At 47.8% G+C, this 15,528-nt stretch overlaps 2 protein-coding genes across 2 annotated transcripts; both read right to left on the minus strand.

The window, feature by feature from the left end:
- Positions 1-4,294: 4,294 nt before the first annotated feature.
- LOC121291381 (histone H2B 7-like) lies at positions 4,295-4,645 on the minus strand. The gene has a single exon (XM_041212469.1). It carries the CDS (start codon positions 4,643-4,645, stop codon positions 4,295-4,297), a length of 351 nt encoding a protein of 116 aa, XP_041068403.1.
- A 4,707-nt stretch (positions 4,646-9,352) lies between these two features.
- Positions 9,353-9,664, minus strand: LOC121291383 (histone H4-like). Its single transcript, XM_041212471.1, has one exon. It carries the CDS (start codon positions 9,662-9,664, stop codon positions 9,353-9,355), a length of 312 nt encoding a protein of 103 aa, XP_041068405.1.
- Between the last annotated feature and the right edge of the window lie 5,864 nt (positions 9,665-15,528).

Below are 15,528 nucleotides of genomic sequence, written 5' to 3' on the forward strand. Positions count from 1 at the left end.
ATCTTCGAGACATTTGTACATGGTTATATTATCCACTCCTATTCAATGTATACACAGGGTCTCTTATGTCTTATCTTGACTCTTATCTGGTCTAGACAATGACTTGTGGTTTATCAAAAGCTACTTCTTTCTACCAGCTGCTCCTGAAGATAACATTGGTGGATCTATGCCAGCCATGCTGTCATAAGCAGAGTTGCAGAGTTTCCGCAGATGTGTGCCATTTTTGGTGAAGGCCATGCCTGTGGAACTCTGGTTGGTTGTGCGCTGCTAAGGATCAGATTAAATCCTTGGAGAGGAGGAGCTGAAATTCTTTATGAGAAACACAGAGTTTTGAAGAACTGTTGACTAAGACTTGAAAGTGAGCTCAAGCACCCTCCAATCCTGCAGCGACCACACAAGACTCAAGCTTCTTTCACCGGTTTTATTCAAGCATGCAGTGGAGGCTGTCCCCATACAAGATGGGTACAAGCTCCCCAAATGGTTACATTTTCTTGCAGTTGTACTTTTCCCTTATCTTACTCTATTTGCATGCACCAGTGATCAATGTCTACACGTTTTAACCTCATTACAAGACCCAATTGTTTACACACACAATTAGTTTGTTTGTTAGTTCTATCCTATTATCATCAAGACACCCGTACATGATTATATTATCCACTCCTATTCAATGTATACACAGGGACCTTGACTCTTATCTGGTCAAGGCTATGACTTGTGGTTTATCAAAAGCTACCTCTTTGTCTATTGTATTTGGTTTTTAACCCTTTCACCTCCCCCTTCAGATTGTTGCCACATATGCTGAATGGACTGCTGAGCCAATTTGTAAGATCTGTCATAATTGTATCTGCCATCTAATGTGTAAATTATAGTTTATAATCAACTACAATTTGTTTGTTAATTCCTGTTTAACTTTTATTGATTCTTGGTTTAAGAATATTGGATTTTACATAAGATAGTATTTATAATGTGTGTAAAAAGTGGATTTTTGGCTTGGAACTGTCAAGTTCATTGGAGCTGTCAATCAGTCAAGGGAACTGTCAAGGGGACTGTCAAAACTCATTGGAACTATCAAGCTGTCAAGGTGTTTAACTCTCCGGGCCTTAATTAAAATAAACAATCTGTAGGTTAAAAAAAGTGCTTGCTATTTCACTCTGTCTGTTGACATAAGCCTGATGGTTGTCATTATAAGATTTGTGCTGCATGACTGATTTCACAACCTTTCATTATCACAGTGGGGTGCCTGCCTGTTCACAGATTGATTGACAGTTCTAAATTCTGGACAGTTATAAAGTCTTTGATGTGAAGCTGTGAATACAAATGCTTGTTATTGGAATTAGATGTTTTAGAGAATGTAAATGTTAATTGTTAAGACATCAATGGATATTTAAAACTACATTTCCTCTCAGCATGGATATTGGGTGAGTTGGCACAGAGGGTGGGTTTTGTGATGCAAGGAATGTTCCTAACTCCATGCTCCTGACCCAGAGGACTTTTGAGGAGCCTCAACCTGGTTGAAACATATAAAAGAACACAAAACCAGCTTGATAGTTCCAATGAGCTTTGACAGTCCTCTTGACAGTTCCCTTGACTGATTGACAGCTCCAATGAGCTTGGCAGTTCCAGTGAGTTTATCCACAATTTACACACATGCATATTTATTTTTTAACAATCCCAAGGGTCACTAGCCCTCTCCCAAACGGAACCTTACCTCTCCCTGAAATGCAGCAAGTTCTCATCATTGTAAACATTTTGACAAATGCTTATTATGTACTAAATCAGTAACCCTTTTCATATTTTACAATTACATGTCATGTTTATAACATTAAAAGGGCTTAACCCAAAAGAAAAGCAAATAAAGCTAACAATTAGAATTAGAAGAATTCCAGTATCATGGTAATATCATAACTCAGGGCCTGTTTCCTCGGCCACAGCCTTTAAAAAAAACAACTCTAGGCAGAGCATCGTCAATTACATTATTTTTCTTGGCACCATGTTCAGCTTTTAGGATGAAGGATTGCAGCATCATACTCCAGGAGCATCCTAATCCAGCAAGACAACTGAAGATCCTTCATGTGGAACTTTTCCAGAGGTGCCAGTGGATTATGTTGTGTAAATTAATGCCTCCTCTTGATTATTCAAAGTGATTCCAGTGGTGCAGCACAGGCAAGCTAAAGAAGGCAGAGGCCAAATCCATGAGCCCAGATCCCTCCATGTCAATCAATACCCTCTAACAGCACCCCATGGCCCCTCATACCAACCTATGTTCCTCCACCCACCCTATGGCCCCTCCTCACCCCATGTCAATTTACTGCCAACATATTCTACTACATGTCGCCACCTTTGACCTCTGTCAAAAATGCAAATACTCCTCAACTCTGCTCATAATGGTCCGGATGGTGTAGATCCATTAATGCTATCTTCACATGACACAAACAGCTGAAGCAACTGTGTATTTGCCAATATTCCCAGCTCCTGGACCTGGCCTCTATCTTCTTTAGCCTGCCTGTGGTGCACCACTGGGATCATCAACTGAGCTTGAGTGGCTTTGTGTTCTTTTATATGTTTCAACCAGTTTGAGGATCCTCAAAAGTCCTCCGGGTCAGGAACATGGAGTTGGGAACATCCCCAGCTCTACAAAGCCAACTTGGCAGGAAATGCCCCTGGTGATCCGAAGTTCATTCTGGGGTGGAGTGGGAGGCAGGCAATAACAGGAACCATGGCCGCTGCCTCCAGAAACAGTTCAGAGGCAGCATGGGGTAGCTGAGTGTGGAAGTGGGCTGGGTGAAAGGCCGGCCACAGTGATCTAGTCCTTTGACCCATCTCCAAAAAAAAACACCCATTTATCCCTCAACCTTCACACAGTCCCCAAACCATGCCATCTCATGGCCTTACCCAAACCGCCCATGGACCCTCATACCCTCCACGTCAACCAATGTCCTCTACCAACACCCCATGGCCTCTCATGCCAACCTATGCTTCTCCACCAACCCCATGTCAATTTAGTGTCAACCCATGCCACCACATGCCCTTACCTTTGACCTCTGCCCTTACACCCTCCGTGCCCATGGAGCTTGGGTTGGTTGTGAGCTGCTGTCGGCCAAATCCTGGAAGAAGAGGATTGGAAAGTAAGGAGGACAAAAGTTTTGAAGGACTTTGTGATTGAGATTGATGACATACATGCTGAGCAAGCTGCCGAGCCAATTCATAAGTTCTGTCTGAGTTATATCTGCTGTTTAATGTGTAAGTTATAGTTTATAATCAACCACAATTTGCCTCTTAATTCGTGTTTAACTTATGTTGATTCTGGATGTTAAGATTATAAGAGGTTGTTTAAAATAGCGTTGTGTTTGCTTTTTTGATTCTTGTATAGTAACAATTCTTCTGTTTCAAACAGTGGAATCTTGTGGCTTCATTTTTTCAGTAAATAACTGGGAGTTTGGATTTCTTCTTTCGTTCAATAAGCTGTTGCTGGTCTCTACTGAGATCATAACATTTTCAACATACCCTCCCATTCTGTCCTCCGCAATCCCACCCCCCCCCCCCCCCCCCCCCCCCCCCCCCCACGTGTATTGATCTAACTTCCCCTTAAACCTCAAGATTCACCTAGTTATTTATTGTTCAGTTCAGATTGACCACCAAATCCAAAATTACCAAGTTTCCAGGTACTGGAATTTGTTCTTCTTGAGTGGATTGCAGGCTCAATCACCTATAACGAATGAACTTACTTTTTTGGTTTAATCATGAACAGTAACCCACAAAACGCAGACGCTACACAAAGCCTATGGGACTTGGGCTGAGTCTTAGATTTTGGCTCTTGTTTGGGCCGGGGGCGTAGGGCGATGTTGAAACTCCTCCCAGGGAGTGTAACTATTTGCGAGCTGTGTACTGCCAAAGCGGAGAGGTGTGATGGTGACTTCTACCCCCACACCCAAGTATCCAAATTCAATGAGTGGAGACGGACAACATTTATCATCATTTTTCTTCATATAATTTAGAGAAGGGGGGGGGGGGGGAGAATAGGTCATTGCAAATTAACTCCGAGATAGCAAGCAGGGGTAACATTAACCTTTTTGGGGGAGGAAAGAGTGTTACATATCCGCGGTCATCTACACTGTAAAAATCAGCAGCTCTTTTTTTCCCGCTTGGTGGTCACCAAGGTCAATGTGGAATGAAGTGACAAGCCCGTCTTGGATGTCGGTCAAGTGGCTCTGAAAAGAGCCTTTTTGTGTGTGTGTGTGTGTGTGTGTGTTGAACGTGGCCTCTTCCCCAAGGCGGCTGGAGCGACCCGTGAACCTCATTTGCAACTGTTGTACTTGGTGACCGCCTTGGTCCCCTCGGAGACAGCGTGTTTGGCCAGGTCCCCCGGCAGCAGGAGGCGGACGGCGGTCTGGATCTCCTGGGAGCACAAGGTCTGCCGCTTGCTGTAGCGGACCAGGCGGGAAGCCTCGCAGGCGAGGCGCTCGAAGATGTCGCTGACGAACGAGTCCAGGATGCACATGGTCTTGGAGGAGATGCTCATCTCGGGGTGGATCTGCTTCAACACCCGGTGGACGTAGCGGCCGTAGCTCTCCTTCCGTTTCCGCTTCCTCTCGCCTCTGGCCCTTTTTCTGCCCACCACTTGCTTCGGCCCTTTCTTCGGGGCCATAACCCTTGGCCAGCGTCTCGGGCACAGACAAGGAGTTTTGCTCCCGAGCCAGTGCCCTGGACGCGCTATTTAAATGCTGGCTGTATGCAAATGAGGAATTGGCAACAGCCGCATTCCTATTGGCTGAGCGGGCAAGTATCCATTGTGATGTGGCAACAATTGATGCGAATTGACCAATCAGGGCCATGAACGGTCCTGTTACACTTTGGGATGAATTAAACAGCTGATGTCCGCCAAATTTCAGGGAGATCTGCACACCGGTGGGAAAACATTGAGAGAAGGAGTGCCCCCTGATTATCAAATAAAGACAGAAAATAGGGGGTGGGAACTCAGCAGGTTGGCAGCATCCATGTAGAGAGAAACAGAGTTCTGATGAAGTGATACATGTCACGAAGAGTCAACACGTTAACTGTTTCTATAACAAAAACAGAATAACCTGGACAAACTCAGCAGGTCCGGCAGCATCGGCAGAGAAGAAAAGAGTTGACGTTTCGAGTCCTCATGACCCTTCAACAGAACTAGGTGAATCCAAGGAAGGGGTGAAATATAAGCTGCTTTAAGGTGTGTCGGGGGTGGGGGTGTGGGGGGGTGTGTGGAGAGAAGTAGTGGGGGGAGGGGGTTGTTGTAGTGACAAACAAGCAGTGATAGGAGCAGATCATCAAAAGATGTCACAGACAAAGGAACAAAAGAACACAGAGGTGTTGAAGTTGGTGATATTATCTAAACGAAGCTAATTATGAATGGATGGTAGGGCACTCAAGGTATAGCTCTAGTGGGGGTGGGGGGGCATAAAAGATTTAAAAATAATGGAAATAGGTGGGAAGAGAAAAATCTATGCAAATTATTGGGAAAAAAAACAAAAGGAAGGGGGAAGAAACAGAAAGGGGGTGGGGATGGAGGAGGGAGCTCAAGACTTAAAGTTGTTGAATTCAATATTCAGTCCGGAAGGCTGTAAAGTGCCTAGTCGGAAGATGAGGTGCTGTTCCTCCAGTTTGCGTTGGGCTTCACTGGAACAATACAGCAGGCCAAGGACAGACATGTGGGCAAGAGAGCAGGGTGGAGTGTTAAAATGGCAAGCGACAGGGAGGTTTGGGTCATTCTTGCGGACAGACCGCAGGTGTTCTGCAAAGCAGTCGCCCAGTTTACGTTTGGTCTCTCCAATGTAGAGGAGACCGCATTGGGAGAAACGAATACAGTAGACTAAGTTGGAGGAAATGCAAGTGAAATGCTGATTCACTTGAAAGGAGTGTTTGGGCGCTTGGACGGTGAGGAGAGAGGAAATGAAGGGGCAGGTGTTACATCTTTTGCGTGGGCATGGGGAGGTGCCAAGCTGGGGGTTGAGGAGTAGGGGGTGATGGAGGAGTGGACCAGGTTGTCCCGGAGGGAATGATCCCTATGGAATGCTGACAGGGGAGGTGAAGGGAAGATGTGTTTGGTGGTGGCATCATGCTGGAGTTGGCGGAAATGGTGGAGGATGATCCTTTGAATGTGGAGGCTGGTGGGGTGATAAGTGAGGACAAGGGGGACCCTATCATGTTTCTGGGAGGGAGGAGAAGGCGTGAGGGTGGATGCGCGGGAGATGGGCCGGACACAGTTGAGGGCCCTGTCAACGACCGTGGGTGGAAAACCTTGGTTAAGGAAGAAGGAGGACATGTCAGAGGAACTGTTTTTGAAGGTAGCATCATTGGAACAGATGCGACGGAGGCGAAGGAACTGAGAGAATGGGATGGAGTCCTTACAGGAAGCGGGGTGTGAGGAGCTGTAGTCGAGGTAGCTGTGGGAGTCGGTAGGCTTATAATGGATATTGGTGGACAGTCTATCACCAGAGATTGAGACAGAGGTCAAGGAAGGGAAGGGAAGTGTCAGAGATGGACGACGTGAAAATGATGGAGGGGTGGAAATTAGAAGCAAAATTAATAAATTTTTCCAAGTCCTGACGAGAGCATGAAGCAGCACCGAAGTAATCATCAATGTACCAGAGAAAGAGTTGTGGAAGGGGGCCAGAGTAGGACTGGAACAAGGAATGTTCCACATATCCCAGAAAGAGACAGGCATAGCTGGGGCCCATGCAGGTACCCATAGCCACACCTTTTATTTGGAGGAAGTGAGAGGAGTTGAAGGAGAAATTGTTCAGTGTGAGAACAAGTTCAGCCAGACGGAGGAGAGTAGTGGTGGATGGGGATTGTTCGAGGAAGAAGCTAAGGGCCCTCAGACCATCCTGGTAGGGGATGGAGGTGTAGAGGGATTGAACGTCCATGGTGAAGAGGAGGTGGTTGGGGCCAGGGAACTGGAAATTGTTGATGTGATGTAAGGTGTCAGAGGAATCACAGATGTAGGTAGGAAAGGACTGGACGAGGGGAGAGAGAAGGGAGTCAAGATAACGAGAAATGAGTTCCGTGGGGCAGGAGCAAGCTGACACGATCGGTCTACCGGGACAGTTCTGTTTGTGGATTTTGGGTAGGAGGTACAAACGGGCCATCTGAAGTTGGGCGACTAACAGGTTGGAAGCTGTGGGAGGAAGATCTCCAGAGGAGATGAGGTCAGTGACAGTCCTGGAAACAATAGCTTGATGTTCAGTGGTGGGGTCATGGTCCAAGGAGAGGTAGGAGGAAGTGTCTGCGAGTTGACACCCAGCCTCTGCGAGGTAGAGGTTAGTGCGCCAGACAACAACAGCACCACCCTTGTCAGTGGGTTTGACGACAATGTCAGGGTTGGACCTGAGACAACGGAGTGCAGTAAGTTCAGAGAGAGAGAGATTGGAATGGTTGAGAGGAGCAGAGAAATTGAGACGACTAATGTCGCGCCGACAGTTCTCAATGAAAAGATCAAGAGAAGGTAAGAATCCAGAGTCCAAGGGCCCAAACACTCCTTTCAAGTGAAGCAGCATTTCACTTGCATTTCCCCCAACTTAGTCTACTGTATTCGTTGCTCCAAATGCGGTCTCCGCTACATTGGAGAGACCAAACGTAAACAGGGCGACCGCTTTGCAGAACACCTGCGGTCTGTCCGCAAGAATGACCCAAACCTCCCTGTCGCTTGCCATTTTAACACTCCACCCTGCTCTCTTGCCCACATGTCTGTCCTTGGCCTGCTGCATTGTTCCAGTGAAGCCCAATGCAAAGTGGAGGAACAGCACCTCATCTTCCGACTAGGCAATTTACAGCCTTCCGGACTGAATATTGAGTTCAACAACTTTAGGTCTTGAGCTCCCTCCTCCATCCCCACCTCCTTTCTGTTTCTTCCCCCTTCCTTTTTTTTTGTTTCCAATAATTTATATAGATTTTTCTCTTCCCACCTATTTCCATTATTTTTAAAACTTTTATGCCCCCCACCCCCACTAGAGCTATAGCTTGAGTGCCCTACCATCCATTCTTAATTAGCACATTCATTTAGATAATATCACCAACTTCAACACCTCTTTGTTCTTTTGTTCCTTTGTTGGTGACATCTTTTGATGATCTGCTCCTATCACTGCCTGCTTGTCCCTACAACAACAGCAGCCCCCTCCACTTCCCTTCGACAGAACTAGGTGAATCCAAGAAAGGGGTGAAATATAAGCTGGTTTAAGGTGTGTGTGTGTGTGTGTGTGTGGTGGGGGGGGGGGGGGGGGGGGGGTGGGGGGGAGAAGTGGAGGGGGGGTGTGGTTGTAGGGACAAACAAGCAATGATAGAAGCAGATCATCAAAAGATGTGACAGACAACAGAACAAAAGAACACATAGGTGTTAAAGTTGGTGATATTATCTAAATGAATGTGCTAATTAAGAATGGATGGTAGGGCACTCAAGGTATAGCTCTAGTGGGGGTGGGGGGAGCATAAAAGATTTAAAAATATTTTAAAATAATGGAAATAGGTGGGAAAAAGAAAAATCTATATAATTTATTGGAAAAAACAAAAGGAAGAGGGAAGAAACAGAAAGGGGGTGGGGATGGAGGAGCGAGGTCAAAACCTAAAGTTGTTGAATTCAATATTCAGTCCGGAAGGCTGTAAAGTGCCTAGTCGGAAGATGAGGTGCTGTTACTCCAGTTTGCGTTGGGCTTCACTGGAACAATGCAGCAGGCCAAGGACAGACATGTGGGCAAGACAGCAGGGTGGAGTGTTAAAATGGCAAGCGACAGGGAGGTTTGGGTCCTCCTATTTTTACTCAGTTCTGTGGAAGGGTCATGAGGACTCGAAACGTCAACTCTTTTCTTCTCCGCCGAAGCTGCCAGACCTGCTGAGTTTTTCCAGGTAATTCTGTTTTTGTTTTGGATTTCCAGCATCCGCAGTTTTTTTTTTGTTTTTATCCCTGTTTCTATCTTCTCACTCGAAAAAAAAGACACACCACAAACAAAATTAAAGCGCTGGGAAAACTCAGGTCTGACAGCATCTGTGGAAAGACACAGGGTTAACGTTTCGAGTCGGTATGAAGAGTTTTTCTGGGTTTTTTTTTGATTTCCAGCATTAATATTGCAGGTATACAGTGCCTTATCTCAAAGTGTTAGTAACCGCTTTCCTGCTACTGCTCAGGATGTCCCTTCATAATCCCTGGATGTGAAGCTGACCGGGTAGAAGTTCATTTTAATCAGCATCTTTTTTATACGTGACAGCCCTCTCTGGTGGAGATACATGGGCGGCTCTTAAAAGAGCCTTTTTCCTCTTTAAATTTTTTTTGGGTTTTTTTTTTGTCGTCGTTCCAATTAAATCCAAACTTCCCTTTTTAAGACTTTCAACCCCCGAATCCGTAGAGGGTCCGGCCCTGGCGCTTCAGGGCGTAGACCACATCCAGGGCGGTGACTGTCCTGCGTTTGGCGTGTTCCGTGTAGGTGACCGAGTCCCTGATGATGTTCTCCAGGAAGACCTTGAGCACCCCCCGGGTCTCCTCGTAGATGAGGCCGGAGATGCGCTTGACGCCTCCTCGCCGGGCCAGGCGGCGGATGGCCGGCTTGGTGATGCCCTGGATGTTGTCTCGGAGAACTTTGCGGTGCCGCTTGGCTCCCCCTTTGCCCAGCCCTTTGCCGCCTTTCCCTCGGCCCGTCATGATTGGGCGGGAAATATCCCGGAAGTAGAGAAGTAAAACGTCACCGGTTGTTGTAACAGTTGTTGTTGCTGTTTTTTTGTTGTTGTTGTTGTTGCTGTTTTTCTTTGTTGTTGTTTGGAAATGACAAAAAAAAAATGCAACCCGAAAATTCAACTTCCCGTCAACAAAGGCTGAACTCCGCACATTTATTTTTATGCGGTGCTGGCGGACCTGGTTGGAGGAGGTTTTAAATTGGGAGGAGTCAGGATAAAAATGACACTTTTTGTTGTGTGTGTGTGTGTGTGTGTGTGAGAGAGAGTTTTGTCAAGTAGCCCGATATTCGACAGCACACTTTGGACAGAATTACACACACAAAAAAAACATATAAACCCAAATATGTATATATATATGTAAGTGTATGTGTTTCCATCAAAATGCAGCGAAATCTGAATTAGAAAAGGCAAATGCGGGGTGTGCAGCATCGATGGAGAGAAGGAATTGATCAGTCCATTTGGTCTGCCCGCACCTCGTCCCTGACTTTGTCCTTGTCCCCTTCAACTGCCTTTATTAAAGCCCCTCCACACTACAGGAGGGATGTGGTTGCAACTGGAGAGATGGTGCAGAGGAGATTCACCAGGATGCTGTCTGTGCTGGAGGGTCTCAGCTGTGAAGAGAGACTGGACAGACTCGTGTTGTTTTCCTTAGAGCTGAGAAGGCTGAGGGGGGGGGGGACCATAATACAAGATTATGAGGGGCATAGATAGGGTGGATAGGAAGAAGCTTCTCCCCTTAGCGGAGCTGTCAATAACCAGGGGCCATAGATTTAAAGTAAGGGGCAGGAGGTTTAGAGGGGATTTGAGGGGGAAAAAAATCACCCAGAGGGTGGTAGGAATCTGGAACACACTGGGAGTGATAACATTTAAGAAGCATTTAGATGAGCACTTGAAACACCATAGAATACAGGGACCATAAGGAGCAGAAGTAGGCCATTTGGCCTGTCGAGTCTGCTCCACCATTCAATGAGATTATGGCTGATCTGATAATCCTCAACCCCACTTTCCTGTCTTTTCCCCATATCCCTTGATTCCCTTCGGTCTGTCCGCAAGCATGACCCAGACTTCCCTGCCGCTGGCCATTTCAATACTCCACCCTGCTCTCATGCCCACATGTCCGTCCTTGGCTTGATGCATTGTTTCAGTGAAGCTCAACGCAAACAAGAGGAACAGCACCTCATCTTCCGTTTAGGCACTTTACAGCCTTCTGGACTGAATATTGAGTTCAACACCTTTAGATCATGAACTCTCTCCTCCATCCCCACGCCCTTTCCGATCCCCCCCTTTCTTCCAATAGTTTATATAGATTTTTCTTTTCCCACCGACTTCCATTATTTTTAAATGTATTTCCATCCATTGTTTTATCTCTACCTTTTAGCCTTTTTTGATTCCTTTACCCCACCCCACCCCACCCCCACTAGGGCTATCTGTACCTTGCTTGTCCTGCTTTCTACCCTTAATTAGCACATTCCTTAGATAATATCACCACCTTCAACACCTCTTTGTCCTTTTGTCTGTGACACCTTTTGGTTATCTCCATCTATCACTGGCTCTCTATCCATCTCTTCTTGTCCCATCCCCCCTTAAACCAGCTTATATTTCACCTCTCTTCTATTTTTACTTAGTTCTGTTGAAGGGTCATTCGAACTCGAAACGTTAACTGTGTCCCTCTCTGCAGATGCTGCCAGACCTGCTGAGTTTTTCCAGGTATTTTTGTTTTTATTTTGGATTTCCAGCATTCGCAGTTTTTTGTTTTTATCTTGATTCCCTTACTGATTAAAAATCCGTCTATCTCAGCCTTGAATATACTTAATGACCCAGCCTCTACAACCCTCTGTGGTAAAGAATGGGCTATGGACTAACTGCTGGAAAATGGGATTAGAATAGATAGGTGCTTGATGGCTGGCAGGGACAAAATGGGCCGAAGGGCCTGTTTCTGTGCTGTATACTTTATGACTATGACTTCTACATCTCAATCCTTCCAGCAGGCATTTTCATTGTTCCAATACATTTCGTTTATCCTGTTTCTATTTTTTTTGACTATTTTTGCTTATTCGTGGGATGTGGACATGGCTGGCATTTATTGCCCATCCCTAATTGCCCCTTCAGAAGGTTTTAGTGAGCTGCCTTCTTGAACCATTGCAGTCCATGTGGTGTAGTGTTGTTAGGAAGGAAGTTCCAGGATTTTGACCCCAGCCACTGTGAAGGAATAGCAATATATTTCCAAACCAGGATGGCGAGGGGCTTGGAGGGGAACTTCCAGGTGGTGGTGTTTCTGCTACCTTTGTCCTTCTAGATGATAATGATCATGGGTTTGTAGGGTGCTGTCTAAAGAGCCTTGGTGAGTTTCTGCAGCTGTGCAGGGCCTTCGTGGGATGACATCAGGAATACTGTGTAAAGTTTAGGTCTCCTTCATTGAAAAAAATATATCATTCCTTTAGAATCTGTTCAGAGAAGGATCATTCCACTCATTCCTGGGATGAGAGGCTTATGTCAAGAGGAAAGATTGAACAGGTTGGGCCTATACCTATTGCAGTTTTGAAACATTTAAAATCCTGAGGTTAAAATCAGGAGGATGTTTCCACTTGTGGGAGAGACTAGAATTAGGGGACACAGTTTAAGACTAAGAGGTCCACCTTTTGAGACAGAGATGAGAATTTTATTTTCTCTCAAAGGGCCATTAGCCTGTGGAATTCTCTTCCACAGAAAGCAGCGGAGCCTTGGGTCATTAAATTTATTCAAGGTTGAGTTAGACAGATTTTTGATATAAAAGGGAGTCAAGGGTTATGGGGGACAGACAGGAAAGTGGAGTTGAGGCCACAATCAGATCAGCCATAAGCTTATTGAGTGGAGGAGCATGTTTGTAGGACTGAATAGCCTATTCCAGCTCCTAAGTCCGATCTTCCCATGTTCCTAAGAGAAAGACAGAGAAAGAAGGGAGAGAGAAAGAGTGCATCGAAATGATTGCATTTGGAGATTACAGAAACATGGTGAGAGGTTCAGCAGCAAACAAAGGGGCAGAGACAGAGGTGGAGGCAGAGAGTGTTACAGAGAAAGAAATAGCCAATATTTGTGATTGAGTATAGGGCAAGGAAAACATATTCCCACCTTATTGCACAGGTATAAAATGGGTGTTTTGGGTCGGTTGTCCATTTGTTCCATTGAAGTTGATGCAGTGATTTCTATAATGACCAACCTCACCCTTTGAAGTCCAATATGTTGCAAGCCTCTTCAGCAGGTTTATTACTTTAGTTTTAAATTGCAGACTTTATGGAGCCATGGGTCAATGGGAGCCGGCAAGGACAGAGGGTAATGGTGAGCAGGGACAGGAATCATGAATTATTTGCTCTGTCACGTTTGTATTAAACCTATCACAAAAAACATCTCTCATTAGGTTTGTGACTGCAGGCACTTGACCACTCGGTCCAGAGAGATCAAAATCATCATGGTCCTCTAGACTATGGACAACCAGGCCAACAAACCAGAAATCTTTCTTCAGCACCTTAGGGACAGAACTTGGAAGAAGGAATTAATTGCCAGAGATTGGAATGAGAAGCTTCCAAGTTTAACTAGGATTCATTCAAGTCTTGTGTTTATCTGTTATTACCTTAAAAGTATTTTTTGCAATGAAGTGACAACAAAAAAAGAAATACTTGTATTTATATTGTGTCTTTCGCTGTTTCAGGACCTCCCAAAGTGCTTTACAGACAAATGAGGTGCTTTTGAAATGTAGTCACAATTGTGATATAGGAGTGTTGCTCTGTCAAGGGGTGCTGTCTTTCAGATGGGATGGCAAACCAGGTCCCCATCTACTCTCTCTCTCTCTCTCTCTCAGGTGGACATAAAAAATAACATTTGGCGCAATTTCCAAGTGGAGCAGAAGAGCAAACCACGGTGACCTGGGCCAATAACACTTCTTCAATTAGCATGGCTTTAAGAAAAAACAGATTACGTGGTCATTATTACATTGCTGAGTGTGAGAGTTTTCTGTGCGCAAATTGGCTGAGGCGATTCCCACAAGGCGACAGTGACCACACCACAAAAGTACTTTGGAGAAGTCGTGAAAGGTGCTATGCAAGAGGAGAACACAAGGCTTTCTTTTCGATACACATTTGACGTGTTTAGTTTCGAGAAGGCAAAGGGCGGGTTGAAAGATTACTTTGCACTGGTTAGAGATGGACCGGCCTGGGGATGGTGAAACTGAAAGATTGCATCAATCTGAGAGCGGGGTGGAAGGTTTGAAGCTGCTGTGAACAAACTGGACACTTGTGGTTTTTATTTCTTTTCCTCGCACAGGGAAGAAGGCGGGCGGCGGGGGGGGGGGGGGGGGGGGGGGTGGGGGGGTGAGGGTGGGGTGGGATCGGGGAGATCCTCTCAAGGGGGACGCGCATTGGGGAGCGCGCACCGTGTGGGCTGGCGAGCGCGCGTTGGTTGGGTTGAGGAGCACGTGCCGGGGGTGGTGGTTGGGGGGGGGGGGGGGGGTTTCGCGCCGGGGGTCCCGCGCGGGGGCGGGAGGTGGGGATTCGCCTCTCTCACGTCCGCCTTGAGGGTTGAAAAGGCGCCGCCGCCGCCGCCCGTTCGATAGTTTCGTTTCCTGCGACCAGGATCGCGGAGCAGCCGTAGGGAGGGGCCAGGCCGGGAGGGGTTGGGGAAGGGAAGGTGCTGAAAGCACTGCCTCCCCCATTCATCAGCCCACCCGCCTTCCCCCGCCGGAGTCGCCGAGATGGCTTCGGGCGACCTGCTCGAAGGCCCCTCCCGAGGCAGGAAGGCGAGGAGGCGGAGGAGCCCGGCCAAGATGTGGCAGGCGGCGGCGGGGGGAGCGCCCACCATGGCCGGCCACATCCTGGAGGTGGTGGCGTCATCCCGGGAGCGCCGCGGCCTCTCGCTGGCCGGCGTCAAGAAGGTGCTGTCGGCCGCCGGCTACGATGTGCCGCGGATCAACTCGCGGGTGAACCAGGCGGTCCGGAGCCTGGTCGCCGAGGGTTCGCTGCTGCAGACGGCGGGCGCCGGGGCCTCGGGCCCCTTCAAGGTCAACCGGCAGCAGCTGGAGGGCCAGAGCCGCCCGGCCGCCGCCCCCGCCCCCACCCGCAAAGCCCGGGGCCGGCAGGGGAGAGCGGCCGCCGGCCGCAAGGGGAAGGTGAAGAGGAGCCCGGCCCGGGTGAAGGAGAAGGAGAAGCCGGGCGGCCGGAGGAAGGGCGGCGCCGGCCCGAGGAAAGTCTCCAAGGGGAGCGGCGTCCGGAGGCCGCGCGGGCGGCCCCGCAAAGCGGCCGAGGAGCCGGCGCCGGGCGCGGATCCGGCCGCCGGGGAGGAAGGCGAACCAGAGGCCGGAGCTGGGAACGTCCCCGAGGGGATCCGGCCGAGGGGCAAAACGGTGAAGGAGGGAAAATAAAAACATCCGCCCGAAAAACACAGGGAAAAAAAAGGCTCTTTTCAGAGCCACCGACCCCTCCAGAAAAAGGAGAAATGACCGGAAATCCCCCCGCGCGACTGTAAAATATAAACAAACCCCCGATAATCACAGACGGCGGGAAAACTAATGGAAATAGTGGGAACACTCGGCACCTGCGGAGAGGGAAAGTTTCTGGGGGAAGTTAGAAAGGTGACGGGGGGGGGGGGGTGGAAGTGCCAGAAAAATAAAATAAAGAAGCTGCAGCTGGGGATGGGGATGGTGGCGGGGGAATTATTTTCACACCCGGTTGCTGTGGATGTTGGGGGCGGGGGGGGGGGACACTTTCTTCTCATGTTTAAATATTTAAGGGTTTCTGGTTGAATAGTTACTATTTCAGTGGCAATTCTTGAAGCCGAAGCGGCGGCGGCGGCGGCGGCAGCAGG

The sequence above is a fragment of the Carcharodon carcharias genome, chromosome 19 (assembly GCF_017639515.1).
Source record: "Carcharodon carcharias isolate sCarCar2 chromosome 19, sCarCar2.pri, whole genome shotgun sequence".
In the NCBI taxonomy this organism is placed as follows: domain Eukaryota; kingdom Metazoa; phylum Chordata; class Chondrichthyes; order Lamniformes; family Lamnidae; genus Carcharodon; species Carcharodon carcharias.